The 17,782-nt window shown below is 41.8% G+C and overlaps 1 protein-coding gene across 7 annotated transcripts in view; it reads left to right on the top strand.

Moving 5' to 3' along the window:
* The first annotated feature begins 6,492 nt into the window (after positions 1–6,492).
* The window catches only part of LOC110508763 (high affinity cAMP-specific 3',5'-cyclic phosphodiesterase 7A), a 30,038-nt gene continuing 18,748 nt past the window's right edge, over positions 6,493–17,782 (top strand). For 3 of the 7 annotated variants that reach the window (XM_021589548.2, XM_021589547.2, XM_021589546.2), the window contains exon 1: positions 6,493–7,491. In XM_021589548.2, the coding sequence (XP_021445223.1) occupies positions 7,354–7,491 (138 nt within the window). In that variant the 5' untranslated portion in view covers positions 6,493–7,353. Of the gene's footprint in view, positions 7,492–13,173; positions 13,210–17,782 lie in introns of those variants that run through there. The other 4 variants (XM_036966428.1, XM_036966427.1, XM_036966426.1 and 1 more) reach the window with 2 other exon arrangements.

Here is a 17,782-nt window from a genome sequence, read left to right as displayed (position 1 = left end):
CTTGAGTTTCCCAGGCCACCAATGGGTCTACTCTACACGCCTGTGTAGGCTTGATCAGGTTTCAGCTGAGACGGTCTGCTGCTTGTATTGTGTGAGACTGAAGGTAGGCATGACAACTCCTTGGTAAGGGTCTGGGAGAATGATTAGTATAAATATAGCAGTTTCACTTCAACTCAAAAAGTTTGACAGCAATGCCGCATACAATTCCAGTGAGTTGAGAACAGGTCTTTGATGTCCTAATACCTTGGCATCGGGTCTATGAACTGGTACAGTAGATAAAACAACAATTGACACATCAATCCATTTGTTTCAATTGAAGCTGTTGTATAAAATACTTGCTACAAAAATAATGCTCATATATAAGAGGCATTGAACAGTCAGTCCTGTGCAGACTTTGCCATGAGGAAACAGAATCAGTAGAGCATCTTTTCTGGTACTGTCCATCGGTGGCTCGTTTTTGGAGCCAGGCCCAGGAATGGTTTTCATGTCATAATATCAGGGTTCAGATTGAACTGCAAACTGTATTGTTAAGGGATCTGAAACCCCACAATCCGTCAATCAGCATTATACTATTAGGTAAAGTATACATTTTTAGGCCAATATTGGTATAAATGTTACAAATATGGAGTTTCAAGACCCTCATTAGACATCACAGTAAAAGAGAGGGATGCATTGCTAAACTGTGTCTTCAATGACATTTTCAACCTCTCCCTGACCAAGTCTGTAATACCTACATGTTTCAAGCAGACCACCATAGTCCCTGTGCCCAAGGAAGTGAAGGTAACCTGCCTAAATGATTACCGCCCCGTAGCACTCACATTGGTAACCTTGAAGTGCTTTGAAAGGCTGGTGATGGCTCACATCAACAGCATCCTCCCAGATACCCAATACCCACTCCGATTCGCTACCGCCCTAACAGATCCACAGATGACGCAATCTCAATCGCACTCCACACTGCCCTTTCCCACCTGGACTAAAAAAACAGCTATGTGAGAATGCTGTTTATTGACTACAGTTCAGTGTTCAACAACATAGTGCACACGAAGCTCATCACTAAGCTAAGGACCCTGTGACTAAACACCTCCCTCTTCAACTGGATCCTGGAATTCCTGACGGGCCGCCCCCAGGTGGTAAGAGTAGACAACAACACGTCTGCCACGCTGATCCTCAACACTGGGGGTCTGATCCTCAACACTGGGGCTCTGATCCTCAACACTGAGGCGTGTATAGTCGTGGCCAAAAGTTTTGAGAATTACACAAATATTAATTTTCACAAAGTCTGCTGCTTCAAAAGGAGGGTGGTGCTTGGAATCATTGTTCTTCCTCTGTCAATCATGGTTACCTGCAAGGAAACACGTGCCGTCATCATTGCTTTGCACAAAAAGGGCTTCACAGCAAGGATATTGCTGCCAGTAAGATTTCACCTAAATCAACCATTTATCGGATCATCAAGAACTTCAAGGAGAGCGGTTCAATTGTTGTGAAGAAGGCTTCAGGGTGCCCAAGAAAGTCCAGCAAGCGCCAGGACCGTCTCCTAAATTTGATTCAGCTGCGGGATCGGGGAACCACCAGTACAGAGCTTGCTCAAGAATGGCAGCAGGCAGGTGTGAGTGCATCTGCACACACAGTGAGGCGAAGACTTTTGGAGGATGGCCTGGTGTCAAGAAGGGCAGCAAAGAAGCCACTTCTCTCCAGGAAAAACATCAGGGACAGACTGATATTCTGCAAAAGGTACAGGTATTGGACTGCTTAGGATTGGGGTAAAGTCATTTTCTCTGATGAATCCCCTTTCCGATTGTTTGGGGCAACCGGAAAAAAGCTTGTAAGGAGAAGACAAGGTGAGCGCTACCATCAGTCCTGTGTCATGCCAACAGTAAAGCATCCTGAGAGCATTCATGTGTTGGGTTGCTTCTCAGCCAAGGGAGTGGGCTCACTCACAATTTTGCCTAAAAACACAGCCATGAATAAAGAATGGTACCAACACGTCCTCCGAGAGCAACTTCTCCCAACCATCCAGGAACAGTTTGGTGACGAACAATGCCTTTTCCAGCATGATGGAGCACCTTGCCATATGGCAAAAGTGATAAAGAAGTGGCTTGGGAAACAAAACATTGATATTTTGGGCCAGGAAACTCCTCAGACCTTTATCCCATTGAGAACTTGCTGAATATCTGAAGACACTGAAGCAGAAAACTTTGTGGAAATTAATATTTGTGTCATTCTCAATAATGTTGGCCACGACTGTACTTAGTCCCCTCCTGTTCTCCCTGTTCACCCACGACTGTGTGGCCAAACACGACTCCAACACCATCATTAAGGTTGCTGACGACACAACAGTGGTAAGCTTGATCACCGACAACGATGAGACAGCCTATAGGGAGGAGGTCAGAGACCTGGCATTGTGGTGCCAGGAAAACAATCGCTCCGTCAATGTGAACAAGACAAAGGAGCTGATCGTGGACTACAGGAAAAGGCTGGCCGAATAGGCCCCCGTTAACATCAACAGGGCTGTAATGGAGCGGGTATATAGTTTCAAGTTCCTTGGTGTCCACATCACCAACTGACCATCATGGTCCAAATACACCAAGACAGTCATGAAGAGGGCACGAGAACACCTTTTCCCCCTCAGGAGACTGAAAAGATTTGGCATGGGTCCCCAGATCCTCAAAAAGTTCTATAGCTGCACCATCGAGAGCATTCTGACCGGGTTGCATCACCCCCTGGTATGTAGCTGCTCGGCATCTGACCGTAAGGCGCTATTGTGCGTACGGCCCAGTACATCACTGGGGCCAAGCTTCCTGCCATCCAGGACCTATATACTCGGCGGTGTCAGAGGAAAGCCCAAAAAATTGTCAGAGACTCCAGTCACCCAAATCATAGACTGTTTTCTCTGCTACCGCACGGCAAGCAGTACCGGAGCAACAAGTCTATGACCAAAATGCTCCGTAACAGCTTCTACCACCAAGCCATAAGACTGCTGAACAATTAATCAAATGGCCACCGGACTATTACATTGATCCCCCCTCCATTTGTTTTGTACACTGCAGCTACTCTCTGTTCATTATCTATACATAGTCACTTCACCCCTACCTACATGTACAAATTACCTCGACTAACCTGTACCCCCGCACATTGACATGGTACCGGTACCCTCAGTATATAACCTCGTTATTGTTATTTTATTGTGTTACATTTTATTATTTTTTACTTTAGTTTATTTGGTAAATATTTTCTTAACTCTTTCTTGAACTGCACTGTTGGTTAAGGGCTTGTAAGTTAGCATTTCACGGCAATGTGTTGTATTGTTGTATTCGGCGCATGTGACAAATAAAGTTTGATTTGATTTGATTTTATAAAGGAAAAGGCTAAATTGTATTATACTGGGAAAGATGGGTTATCTGTGGACATCGGAGGGTTGGAGTTAAGAACAGAACGAATGGTGGATTGACCCCTGTGGGTGAAAATCCAGCACTTGCATAAAGAGGAAATGAGGAAAATATGTATAATTATTTAACTACAAAATTAAAATATTTTTTAGGTAAGGCTTACATTCACCATTTCAAAGGAAATACTGCCACCTAGCACATGGACATGGGTAGTGGAGGATAGTTGTGAAAACTCTTTTTCCCAGTGTGCAAAGGTTTGTTGTAACTTACTGTCACTTTTTATAATAGAACTGTATGTAATAGCATATTTTCATCGCAGGGTGGTGACAAACACACAGGAATGTTTTGGTGCACTGTCACTGTAGTGTAGTAGAGTACAGTAGGTCAGGAGACACTGAATAACATAGAGAAAATTAAATTGTAATGCCAATATAATGCTGTACATATAACGTAATGCCAGTTACATTTACAGTATCACATTTTAAATTAGATTAGAAACTGGGTAGTTTGGGTCCTGAATGCTGATATTGGGTTTGGGTCCTTAATGCTGATGTATATTTAAGCAATAAGGCCCGAGGGGGTGTGGCATATGGCCAATATATCATGGCTAAGGGCTGTTCTTAAGCACGAGTGCCTGGAGTGCCTGGATACAGCTCTCAGTCATGGTATATTGGCCATATACCACAAACACCTGAGGTGCCTAATTGCTATTATAAACTGGTTACAAATGTAATTAGAACAGTAAAAATAAATGTTTTGTCAAACCCGTGGTATACGGTCTGATATACTACGGCTGTCAGCCAATCAGCATTCAGGGCTCAAACCACAGAGTTTATTACAGACAATCTACCATGGGTATGACAAAATATATATATGTTACTGTTCTAATTACGTTGGTAAACAGTTTATAATAGCAATAAGACATCCCTGGAGCTTGTGGTATATAGTCGTGTTGCGTCGTGCCTAAGAACAGACCTTCCATGGTATATTGGCCATATAGCACACTTCCTCAGGCCTTATTGCTTAAATATAGTATTACATTTTAAATTAGAATAGTATTACATTTTAAATGAAAATACATTGGGCATATGGCTGATAAAGTGAACATATGGCAGGAGGAGTGAATAGTTAGTTCCTCCTGTTTTATGAACTATGTCCTCTGACGTTAATGCAAATGTTCCTTTGGGAAAAAAACAACAACATTGATTCTGTTTACAGTGCACCTCTGCTAATCCCTGAGCCATAATTGTTATTTGGACTCCTCCCTGTGGGATGATGTGGTGGTGGTGACTGAGCACACACACACACACACACACACACACACACACACACACACACACAGGTCTCCTAGGAAACACCCAGGTGGAAAGGCTCACCTGTGTTGCATTAGTGGCTTCCTGGCTGGCTCCTCAAGGGTCCCGCCAATGATAACAATGTCTTCCCTGGGACTAGTATGTGGTGTCCCAGGGTCTACATTGTTGGGGGAAATCATTAATTGAAATGGATGCCCTTTGACTTGCCTCATCACAGTGGTAGGCCTTAACAGGTGTAGTAAAGCTTCAATTACAATCACAGGGAAACCAAATGTGTAAATACACATTGTATCCATTACATTTAAAAAAAAAAAAATGTATCCATTAAAATCGTTAAAACTATTTTAAATCATAAAATTGTGCTTGTGAAATGGAGTACCTCTATTAATTCTACAAGACCTGTGCTATTTTTCTCTTGTCTCTGAATATGTACTTATTCTATGTGGATACCAGCTGGCTGCCATAGGGCTGTAGAATATGCAGTGAGTTCATGATGCAGCATCCGTATTGTAGGCCTGTACTTTATCAGCACTGTAACGGTGTTTAGTGTAGCTGCAGATGTAAATCCTTGCCCCATATCCTGCTTTTGCTGGCCTGGAGCTCCCATACATGGCCTACTTTTGGACTGGAGCACTCTCACTCTCTCTCTCTCTCTCTCTCTCTCTCTCTCTCGCACGCACGCACGCACGCACACACACACACACCAGACCTCATGGTTGGATGAGGGACTTTTTTTCTCTCTCTCAAAGTCAAATTCTGCGTCCCAAATGATACCCTGAAATGTGCACTAATTTTGACCAGGGAGGATAAGGTCCAGGGCCCATAAAAGGGATATAGGGTGCCATTTGTAATGGAGGCAAAGTTTTAATGCTCAGTCAGGCGTATTTCCTGTTTAGTGCGTTAGTCAAATTACTTTGTGTATCATCCAAATGACATATTTGTTTAGTAAGGTTTGCCTAGGCCTACTCCCTTCAGGCCATCCACCTTGATGCGTTTAGAATCTGAACAATGTAGAACAACAGTACAATGAAGTAAAAACAATAGTTTTCAACTAAAATGTGTCCAGAATAACACATATCTGATCTGGATTTGTTCCAAAGTACTCCTATTACATGATTCTGTTCTCCATTGATGCAGAGGTTATCTCTGCAATAATCCATCAATCAAGTTACCTGTAGTTTACACTGTACAATTGGCATTTTAACATAAAAAAGCCTATGTAGTATACAAATACATTATATTTGTGACAGGGTAATCTAAACCCTACTGCTAGGGCTATGTAAACAATCAAGATATACTCAATCAGATATGGCCTTGGGGAGTAAATATACCAAAATGTTTGAGTCAACATTATTTCTAAGCAATTTAACCATATTGATGTAATCACTCATTTGCACCATCGTGGCTTTTTGATTGAATCTTCAAAACGTCCACATTACATCGTTTTATTTATTTCATACAGCTTTAACCCCAATAGCCTATACAAGGTTCAATCAAGGTTTTGTTCAAATATGCTATATTTGCACGTGTTGACAACTCAATCAAATATCAACCAACTTTGGGCGTTGATCTGACGTCTTTGCCCAGTACAGTGACAAAAGGGTTTATAGTCGGTCAATGGCAAAAGATTGTATAAAATACAGATGTGCAATGATCTTTTGCCCAGTAATGCAACGGGAGTGTGCTGTGCTTTCCATTCAGCCAATAGACTTCTATCTATTATACACGCAGAACATCTTCATCCAATCCCAAAGAGGGTAACATCACGTAAGCAAATACAATTGGATGCTTCAGACAGGGCTCATCAGATAGTCGATAGCTCCATCGCTGGTGGGAACTTACGTTTGGGAAGAGGGTAAAACAGCGAAATATACGGACTACGGTGGCGTTGTAGCCTTTGTTGTCGTTTGCTTCTTTAATTTTCATTTTTGGACCCATGGATACTTGTTTGTTTCGAGGTGAAGAACGCATATTTCCCTCGTGATGCTATATGAACAATGATTACCGTCTGTGCGCTACCGTAATTTATGCCATCAATGAGGGGGAAATGGACTGAATGCAAGCTGATTACTTTCTCTACCGCCAAGGCACCGCTCCATGCAGGGACAGAATAAACACACATTTAGTTGTAAATGAAAGTTTTATATACCATTGTAGATGACCGCTCTTATTTTCTGAATATATTTTTTCCGTCTCTGAATCGTTTTCATCATCTGATTTTTGGTTGCTTGGACGTTGCACTGTCTCCGGGAAATAAGGATTTTTTTTATATGAGGAAGCTATTTATTACAGAGATACCAAAAAGAAAGAGGCCTTTCCGTTTTCAAGGCCGGATTTGAGTTCAATAGGGTAAAATGGTAAACAACCCAAATGGATAAAATATGGATATCATGGGACTTATTGGAATGTGATATTAGAGGAGTGGGATTGCTTTCGATAACGTTTCGTGCAAGTTTGAAGCATCAAAAAAAGATAACAGGCCATTGTAGTCACAATCACTAAATCTATTTGACTCAAATTAAGGGAAGGGGTGCTGTTGTTGTAATTGGCACATTTGCAGTTGTGCCATCAGCATATATGCAACATTTTTTTTTACGTGATTTGTATGTTGCTTTTTTATTGCAATTTGAGCTGGACCGAGCTTTGACTGTTCAATGGAAGTATGTTATCAGTTACCGGTTTTGCCTCTAGACAGGCCGGTTCCTAAACATGTTCTCAGCCGTAGGGGAGCCATTAGCTTCAGCTCCAGTTCGTCTCTTTTTGGTGGACCTGCCCCAAGACAGCTGTCCAAGGTAAGCGCAAGGCAAAGAGCAATCTGGGTGGAAAACAATTAGATCTTTTCATTTTCAGCTATCACATCAATGTTGGGGTTGTGCAGTGTATGATGCTGGGTAATAACTACAATAATTAGTTTAATATTGATATATTTTGATGGAAACAAAGTAGCTATTCTTTTACATTTTGAGTGGCCCACCAAATTAATTGTGTTATAGCAACTAGGCAACTTTTGCCTCATATTGACCTATATGACCCCTCCACAGGAATGCTCACAATGGACTAATTTATTATTCTTTAACATTCTTTATCAATCTTTGTTATTAAGTCAGTGAGGTGGCTGACTTGACCTGTGTGATAAAACCCTCATCCATAATAATATGACCAATGAAAAACATTAGTGATATTATTGTACTAATGTTTTAAGCCCCCGTAATATGTAATGCATAGAGATTGAGCCATTCAACCTGATTGAAGTTAACCAAAACAGCTTATCCATCTCCAAAAATACACAATATTTAGTGTACTGTCTGGTCTGGGCTGTTGACAACATTTTATAGTAGAGGCCTTGTTTTTCCATGCCTTCAAGACAGTTTTTGAGAACAGCGTTTCTGTATAACTCAAACATCTCTAGATAACTTGTAAGGATGACACGGTAAACTGCTGAACAAGTCCATAATCCATCATCAGTCATTGGTGCTGAGCCATCCATGCAGAAGGGGTATGTCTTGGGTAGGCTTGCTGGGATGGCCTGGTGTACGCTGGAGGTTTCTATATCACATATTTCTCTGGATGCTTTGCAGGCGTATGGCAGATATACTGTAGTAGAAGCCTGCTGACACTTTAACAAACAAACCTAGAGAAAAGGAAAAACACATAATAACCACAGCATAACCTCACAGTATACACAAAGCTATTATTTCAATCAAAGGTGCTTGATTTAAGTAGCCATGATAAAGAATATTGGGTAACACTTTACCTCAAGGTACCCTTTTTTTTAAAGGGGGTTGTAAAGGGTCTGTAAGTAGTTAAAGGGATACTTTAGGATTTGGCAATGAAGCCCTTTGTCTTCCCCAGAGTCAAATGAACTCGTGGATACCATTTTTGTCTCTGCGTGCAGTTTGAAGGAAGTTGCTAACTAGCATTAGCGCAATTGCTAACTAGCGTTAGAGCAATGACTGGACAGCTATCTTCGTCATAGTGCTATGCTAGCTGTTACCATAGACTTCTAGTCATTGTGCTAACGCTAGTTAGCATTGGCTCGCAAAACTACTTCTAACTTCCTCATAAAGGTCTTCATTGCCCAAATCCTGAAGTATCCCTTTAATAGGCACTTCATTATTAGGTAATATGTAGTTGATAAATCATTTTAACAAGCAGTTGTTTTACTTCTTTTGAAAGAACCCTAGACTCTAGTTTGATTTATCTTTCTTTAGTTTAGATAAGGTTGTGATAGTTAGTCAGTCTGTCTTCAATGTGCAGTGTGGTAAGAATGCTGGAGGTGCAGTTTTGTGACTTGTGTTTCACAACTTACTTGTGTAGCCTAACCCTTGCATTTCTGGTCAGAGGAGGTAATGACTGAGCCTTAGAGGCCGAGTTGAGTGACTCAATCTCGTTATGTGATTTGGGTTGTTTTGATGCCATCATGCAATCTATTTTGGCAACTTTTTAAACACAGTAATTAATACAACATAGGCCTACTGTATTATTCTGTATGGTGCCTGGTCTTAAGAGTTTCTTTGGGTTTATATATTTCAGTTTAACACATCGTATAGGGTTGTTTTCTGATGTTAATTTTCTTGTATAATGCTTCCACTGTGGTCATTGACATCTATCTGTTTCTGCTGCTGAAATTCAGAGCTGCTGAAATGCATTGAATATTGGTAATACCTGATATGATTTAACATTTTAAGATAACTTTGTACTGTTCAAGACCTCAAAGGAAGGTTAACTTGTTTAATGTTTACATAATAACAGAGTCCAAATGGAAGCTATTCATGAGGCCGACATGACATGATGGCCCTTACCTCACACAGACTTCACAGGCCTGCATCACTCTGGGATCTGTGAGAGGCCAGTAAGGGTGTGTGATTAGTTTATGAACCCCTTAGAATGCTACCATCAAGACCGTTTGCCTTTCCCCTATATCTCTGATGGTCTTTTATGGCCCTCCCTGAGCCAGACCCGTGGTCTGTTCCATTAACGAGAAGGGTCCATCCAGTCCACACACACAGTCTGATGTGTGATTTACTACAGGCAACACACTGGGAGGAATATGGAGATGCTCACACTGCTTTCCACACTGAAGTGCCACAATTCATGGGGAAGCTTTGAATTTGTGAAGCACCTTAGAACAGTTTTAGCTTTTGTCCCTTCTACCGTTTAGAGACAGCATGTGTTTTGGGGACAGGACACACAGAGGCTAGGGGAGAGTTAATCCATTCTGTCCTTCTCCTCACTCAACTTTATTGGTTACATCTTTGAAGTCAGCCAGCCCAGTAGAATATATATATATATATATATATATATATATATATATACAATTTAGCTTATATTTGTCCTGTTACACACACATGTGTAATGGAAATATTTTCTTTGCATTTCTCAACTCCCCTGAGACACCCAGAGGGAGTGGGGTCAGTGCACCTGGAGCAATTTGGCTTAAGTGGGCAAGGGCACAGTTGCAGATAGGTCTGTGACTAAGGTAAACGTATACTAAACCTTGCCCAGGTGTTAAGAACTTTGAATAATCAAGAATGATGCAGATGGAGATAAGGGGACTGCTGTTGAATGGGTAGGGAAGGGCCAGTGATGTCAAGATGCAGTCTGAGTGGCGTGCGTAGGACTGGGGAGCCTGTTGAGACATTAGAGCCAAAGCCCCTGTGACTGTGTGATGTGTCCATAGTTGAACTATGTCAAAGGCATCTGATCTGAATCAAAAACGGTCATTGAACACATGCATTGCATTGTCTGTTCTGTTCTGTGCTTTTATTTTATTGGACAACAGGTACTGTCTCTAGTTAAGTTATTGGTCATCTCAGCTTTTAGCGTATTTCAGCTTTCAGCGCAATGGTCATTTCCTACACCCTGAGGTTCTATGCAAAATAGGGGGGAGATGACAGTACCCTACGTGGTGATGTGTCCGTTACAAAGATACAATACCTTGGTATTCCACGGGCCTGTAGCTGATAGGATAGCCTTGTTCAAGCTTCAGGTAAATTTACCTGTCACACTGTTCGTGGACCAGTATCCTGTCAGATTTGAATATATGGTCAAGTTTGGTTTGCATGAAGTCTGAATTTGCATGATATTTGACAGCTTCTTAGGCTTAAGGGGGGACTGATACTAAACGCAAGCCCAGGTTGTGTCCCAATAATCTGTCTTTTGACTAAGTCCAGCACTATAAAGAAAGGTTTGTCTTATGACCTTATTTTTTACCCAGTTTCATTTGCATGTTTGTGTCCTGCCACACTGGAATTAAAGCACAAACGAGTCTTCTTTAAAACGAGCTCACATGTGTTTTCAAACAAGTCTTGTATTCAAAGCTCACACATGCTTTCAGAATGAAATGCCTTGTAAATCCTTGAATGGAATGGCCTAGCACGTGTATTAGAACCGTGTTATTGTAGCTTTCCCCAACTGCCCCATCATATAGACAGAAACATGATGAGCTGGAAAAACAAACAAACCTGTGTTATGCTGTTTCCAGCACTCGAATGGCTTTATCACCATCGCACTTATCATCATCGCACGTGACTATAGGGGCAGATGCTACATCCCAAATGACACCCTATTCCCTATATAGTGCACTACTTTTGACCAAAGCACTATGGGCCCTGTTTTTAAAAGTAACGCACTATATAGGAAATAGGCTGCCATTTGGGACGCGGTCAGAGACCTGTCCAGTATAAGATTGTTTGTTGTCGTCACATTATTACCCTGGAAAGTGTTATGTGGAATATTATCTCTTCAATGGATTTCCATTTTATCGTTTGAAAGAGCTTGCTCAGTTTGTTTTTGTAGGACACAGCACACTTATGAAAAAGTAGTGTTTGTATTCCCATTCCCAACATATGAAAAATAGGAAGTTAACGTTACAACTGACATTTGGTTACTATTTAGGCCTGCTTTCAAATGCCTGCCATCTTTTCTTTTTCTAACAACTGACCTTTTGACACATGACATTTTCAACATTAAGGTCTGGTGTTTGTCATATTAATCATTTAGAGGAATAAGGATTTATCGTCGAGAAATCGTAACTATCTTCGTGTGTTAGTGGCCCCTCCATGATGCTGAAGTCGAGGGAATAATCAGGAAACATCCCACGTGTCCCGTTAGCTTTTTTTTTTTTTTTTTTGAGTGGAATGTTTGCATAGCTGTCCTTGCAGGAACTCTGCTGCTGCATGGAGGACAGTTTCCCAAGCCATGAGCATGTGTGACTTCCTGTTCCTGTGCAGTGCTGTGGGTCTGAGCCCTGGTCTGATGCTCTTTATGTAAGAGGCCTTGTAATGGTGCTCTAATTCTGGTCCCCGTTTGCCACACTTATCAGCTGTGATGTCAATGTAGGTTGGGAGTCTAATTCGGGCTGTGCACTGCCTGGGTATGAGGGCATACCTAACTCCTCCAGTTTTGGGACTGAATTTATTCAAGGCTACAGCTCCAGAGCGTCTCAGAAAAACTTTCCCCTCTTTTTGTCTGTCTCGCTTCAGCTTGCCAGACTGACTTGTCTTGTGTAACATGTTAACAGTACAACTGAATCTTTCTTTATGTAGCGAAAGGAGCCACATTGTTCTGATGACGTTAAGTGCATAGTAGAACAGAGACTTGGGAACGTCAGTGATCTCATTCCACTCATGTTAAATACTCATAGTATAAACTTGTTTGTCTTAACCTTGGCAGCACATCCTGTTGGACTCATGTTGCTGTGGCAAGATGAAGTACATGTACAGTAAGGGCTGGGAACACTCATGATGTTCTGCCAGATGGTCCAATGGGAATTGTACTGATCTGGTACTTGGTTGTGATTCTAACTAAGTGGATTTTCCACAAGGTGGATTTTTGATTACTAGGTAAAATCTATCTTTATCAACACTGGATTGATTTGACTAAAAGCATAGCTCTTATTATGTGCTCCATGTTTCATATTGACTATTCATATGACTGTATGCCAACTCCCAAAATTGCCATGCTTACAGAAAGACACACATACTGTAGAAGCTAGGCTAGGCAGTCATCTCTTTGTCACTTTTTGTTAGTTTGTCAAACCCCTACGTCATGAAAAACGTGACAGAGGTGTAAGAGTGATGTACACCATGCTCCTCTACCCCCCCTGAAGGGAGAGAGATCGTGGTGTGTGACGCTCATACCAGCCCTTCGCTTGGCTGGCAGCTGGGTGACCTGGTGCATTCCCCTATACAGCCAGCAAGCCAGTCAGGCAGTCCCAGGAGTGTTAGGAGTGGGCAGTCAGTCAGATGATGGCTAGCATTGGAGCTAAGACAGCTGCACAAGGCTCCACTTACTCCCCGTCCGTCCCTCTGTCCCCTCCTGCCTGCCTGGGCCTTGAGCTGTCCTTCGTCTGCGTGTCTGCTAATATTTATCAGGGCTGAAACCACGACACAGAAACACACGCATGTACAGCCAGGGAGAGGGACTATGATCCTCGGCCGCGAGGTCCAATGGGAATTGTACTTATCTGGTCCTTGGTTTTGATTCTAATGAGGTGGATTTCCCACAAGGTACGGTAGGGACTCTTGACACCAGCAGATAGTTTATCTCGTAGTCCAAACTGACTATCGCTGCCTCTTTATCAACACTGAGCTGATTTGATTTTGAAAAGGATCTCTCCAGCGCAGACAGATGGACTGTGTGTCTGTTTACTTCCTTACTGGGAAAGGAGGTGGGGTGTGAGTCACTATGAGCTCACACTGTGATCGTCTGCTATTCTCAGGGACTGATATTTTGTTTTGATTTTGACTAGTTTCATCAGGAACAGTTGAGACTTTCAAATGGTACAGTATAAGAAGAATAGCACATTGAATTTTAGTGAAATAGTTTTCGTAGTAGTATGGTCAAATGTTGTAGTGCTTGTTTATCTTTTAGGTACACCAGTGGGGACATGTTATGGTTCCATCATAATTTAAGTATTTAAAGGGGCAGTGCTGTCAAGTGATTTCCTGTTTTTTTTAATGATATTTCCACACAGGTCAAAATTATACTCTGAAATTGTGAAAATGATGATAATGCCCTTTTAGTGTAAGGAATTTTGTCAGGAATTTCAGCCTGTTCAGGTGGGATGGAGTTTTTGGTCCAGAGCATAACATTACAATCTGATCTGATTATTCTGACCTATGACAAGTCATATTTTATTTGCATATTTGTCCTCCTACTTTGAAGTGGTAAGGGGTAGGCTCTCTAGATTGTTCACGAACCGATCTGCCAATCAGGGCTGTGTATGTAAATATATTTAAATGAGTATCAACTCGCCAACATGATCAGACTGAACATTTCAATGGCAAAAGGAGGCTCAGGGAAATAAATGCTGAAAATATTATTTAGAGTTATTTTCAACCAAAAAATACACTGTGATTTATTAGATACATGGTGATGATTTAAAAAATATTGCATGGGGGCTTTAATGACAAAAGCTCTATGTCCAAAATCATTGAGGTGTCATTGACTCTTTGGGTGGTGGGAAAGTGAATGGTGACATTTGAGTTGTTCTCTTTGCTCCATGTGGTTTGTGGGATTTTCCCAGTGGACAATCCTGAAACCCAATCCTGTTGCTGCTAATTAGACGGCTTTCTCTCTGCAAGCAATTTCCCACGGGCCAGCGGTGTTTTGTTTCATTAGCTGAAACTGAGCATGGGTAAGGGTTTGGCCAACAGTACTGGAATCTTTCACAGATCCCTTTAAATCCCATTAGCTACTTAAAGTAACGATTCACCCATTTTGAATGTTGTATTGTTTTTGTGCATCTCTGGGTGATGTTCTATCACTTCCCTGGGTAATTTCATGTTTTCATGCGTTTCTCAGCTATTGCCGTTCAAGCAGGCAGGAATTTGTCCGGTATGAAGTAGCATTGTGATAAAGCCACTTTCACTACACTGGAAGTTAATAGGAAAATGACTTTTAGATCATGAAAACACCTATCATACATGTCAGATTTCAATACTGACCGGTGACATAACACGGGAGGTTGTCTCCTCTCAAGTGAGCCATTTGATAATATTTTTGCAATATTCCTACGTCGAAATGTGTAATTTAATGGATGGTCTAACACATGTTCTCCTATTTGTCTGCCTCTTCAGTCCAGGGTGCATTACATCCAGTGGAGGCTGCTGAGGGGAGGAAGGCTCATAATAATGGCTGGAACGGAGCCAATGGAAGGGCATCAAATTATAGCTGTGTTCAAATAGTCATACTAACCGTACTATTTGTGATGTAAAATTGAGTATATAGAATGTACTGTATACTGAACTCACTAAATGTACAGTAGCCCCTATCCAGCTATCCAGTTAGCTAAACACTTTTTACTTGAATCACATTGTGAAACCTCAATAAACACAAAAGTACATGTTTTCACTTACACTAGAATAGAGCACAGAATGTGTTCCACAATAACTGAACTAAATGTATGAAAATAGGAGTAAGAGTACTCAATCTAGAGCCAAATATAAAGTTACTAGAATGCAACTGTATGCTTGATATTGCTTAGCTAGGTGTCCCTAGGGAGAACTTGCACATCTTACACATTGCTTCTCTTCTGAACTGTTTCTTGTCACATGCCACAAACAGGTAAATTCTACACTGCTGCACTTAAACTCCCACTCAGGGTGCTAAACATCTAACAGGTCCAGAACACTCCCCTCCTGGGGTATTTAACAATCCCACATAAACCTAACTCTGACCACTGGTGTCTTCCGAAGAAAGAAGGAGAACCATTTCGGAAATAGGCAGAGAGAGGACTTTCATAGTTCCCTCCTTGACGACTCTCCCGTTGACTTTCCTCACCATCCCATCCCAGCTGGGAAGGGTCTTTACAACGATGGCCATAGGCCATTAATTTATTTTAGCCTGACTGTCTATTAAGACAACATCCCCTTCTTTAAGATCTGGCCTCTTGTTCTGCCACTTGCGTTGGCTCTGCAGCGTGCAGAGATACTCCCTCCACCACCTGTTCCAAAAGGTGTCCACTAGACTTTGTACTTGCTTCCACTCTTGCTTGTAGAGTTCAACTTCCCCGAACTTGCCTGGTGGAGGAGGGGGGACGCCAGTCTTCAGGGTCAAGAGCATAGCTAGAGTGAGGATGAGCGGTGATTCCGGGTCTGAAGATACTAGGAGTAGAGGCCTGGCATTCATCACTGTTGTGACCTCGGCCGTCAGTGTTGTCAGGACTTCATGTGTAAGGCGGGAAGATCCACAGTGGAGGAGCATGCAGTCGAGGAAACGACGTGCAATGCCAATCATCCGCTTCTATGCACCACCCACATGGGATGAGTGAGGTGGGTTGAACACCCAGGTACATTTCTGTTCTTGGAGATACAGTTGTAGTCAAAGTTTACATACACCTTAGCCAAATACATTTAAACTCAGTTTTTCACAATTCCTTACATTTAATCCTAGAAAAAAAAATGTATTAGGTCAGTTAGGATCACCACTGTATTTTAAGAATGTGAAATGTCAGAATAATAGTAGAGATTTATTTGAGCTTTTATTTATTTCATCACATTCCCAGTGGGTCAGAAGTTTACATGCATGGTAGCATTGCCTTTAAATTGTATAACTTGGGTTGAATGTTTTGGGTAGCCTTCCACAAGCTTCCCACAATAAGTTGGGTGAATTTTGGCCCATTCCTCCTGTAACAGAATCAGCTTTGTAGGTCTCCTTGCTCACACACACCTTTTCTGTTCTGCCCACACATTTTCTATGGGATTCAGGTCAGGGCTTTGTGATGGCCACTCCAATACCTTGACTTTGTTGTCCTTAAGACATTTTGCCACAACTTTGGAAGTATGCTTGGGGTTATTGTCCATTTGAAAGACCCATTTGTGACCCAGCTTTAACTTCCTGACTGATGTCTTGAGATGTTGCTTCAATATGTCCACGGTTTTCCTACCTCATGATGCCATCTATTTTGTGAAGTGCACCAGTCCCTCCTGCAGCAAAGCACCCCCACAACATGATGCTGCCACCCCCATGCTTCACGGTTGGGATGATGTTCTTCGGCTTGCGAGCTTCCCCCTTTTTCCTCCAAACATAACGATGGTCATTATGGCCAACAGTCCTATTTTTGTTTCATCAGACCAGATGACATTTCTCCAAAAAGTACGGTCTTTGTCCCCATGTGCAATTGCAAACCATAGTCTGTCTTTTTTTATGGTAGTTTTGGAGCAGGCCGAGAGAAGACTTTCATAGTTTGACGACTCTCACGTTGACTTTCCTCACCACATACTAAGTGGTCTTTCCGGTTGTGTCTATATAGGACTAGTTTTTTTGTAGATATAGATACTTTTGTGCCTGTTTCCTCCAGCATCTTCACAAGGTCCTTTGCTGCTGTTCTGGGATTGATTTGCACTTTTTGCACCAAAGTACGTTCATCTCTAGGAGACAGAACGCGTCTCCTTCCTGAGCGGTATGTCGGCTGCGTTGTCCCATGGTGTTTATGCTTGCGTACTATTGCTTGTACAGATGAACATGGTACCTTCAGGCATTTGGAAATTGCTCCCACGGATGAACCAGACTTGTGGAGGTCAACATTTTTTTTCTGAGGTCTTGGCTGATTTCTTTTGATTTTCCCATGATGTCAAGCAAAAAGGCACTGAGTTTGAAGGTAGGCATTGAAATTCATCCACAGGTACACTTCCAATCGACTCAAATGTTTTCATTTAGCCTATCAGAAGCTTCTAAAGCCATGACATAATTTTCTGGAATTTTCCAAGCTGTTTAAAGGCACAGTGAACTTAGTGTATGTTAACCCACTGACCCACTGGAATTGTAATACAGTGAATTATAAGTTAAATAATCTGTCTGTAAACAATTGTTGGAAAAATTACTTTGTGTAATGCAATTGTGAAATTGTGTAATGCACAAAGTAGATGTCCTAACTGACTTTGGAGTGGTTGAAAAACAAGTTTTAATGACTCCAACCTAAGTGTATGTAAACTTCCGACTGTACCTCTCCACGCTTTCTGAACTGGAGCTTGATCCAGCCATCCTCCAGGTCTCGGCAAGAACCAACAAAGTTTGTACCACAATCTGAACGTATCTGCTTTGCTTTGCCTCTGATTGAGGAGAATCTTCTCAGGACGT

This window comes from Oncorhynchus mykiss, chromosome 28 (genome assembly GCF_013265735.2).
Source record: "Oncorhynchus mykiss isolate Arlee chromosome 28, USDA_OmykA_1.1, whole genome shotgun sequence".
NCBI classification, from domain to species: domain Eukaryota; kingdom Metazoa; phylum Chordata; class Actinopteri; order Salmoniformes; family Salmonidae; genus Oncorhynchus; species Oncorhynchus mykiss.
This window is presented reverse-complemented; position numbering and strand designations above follow the sequence as displayed.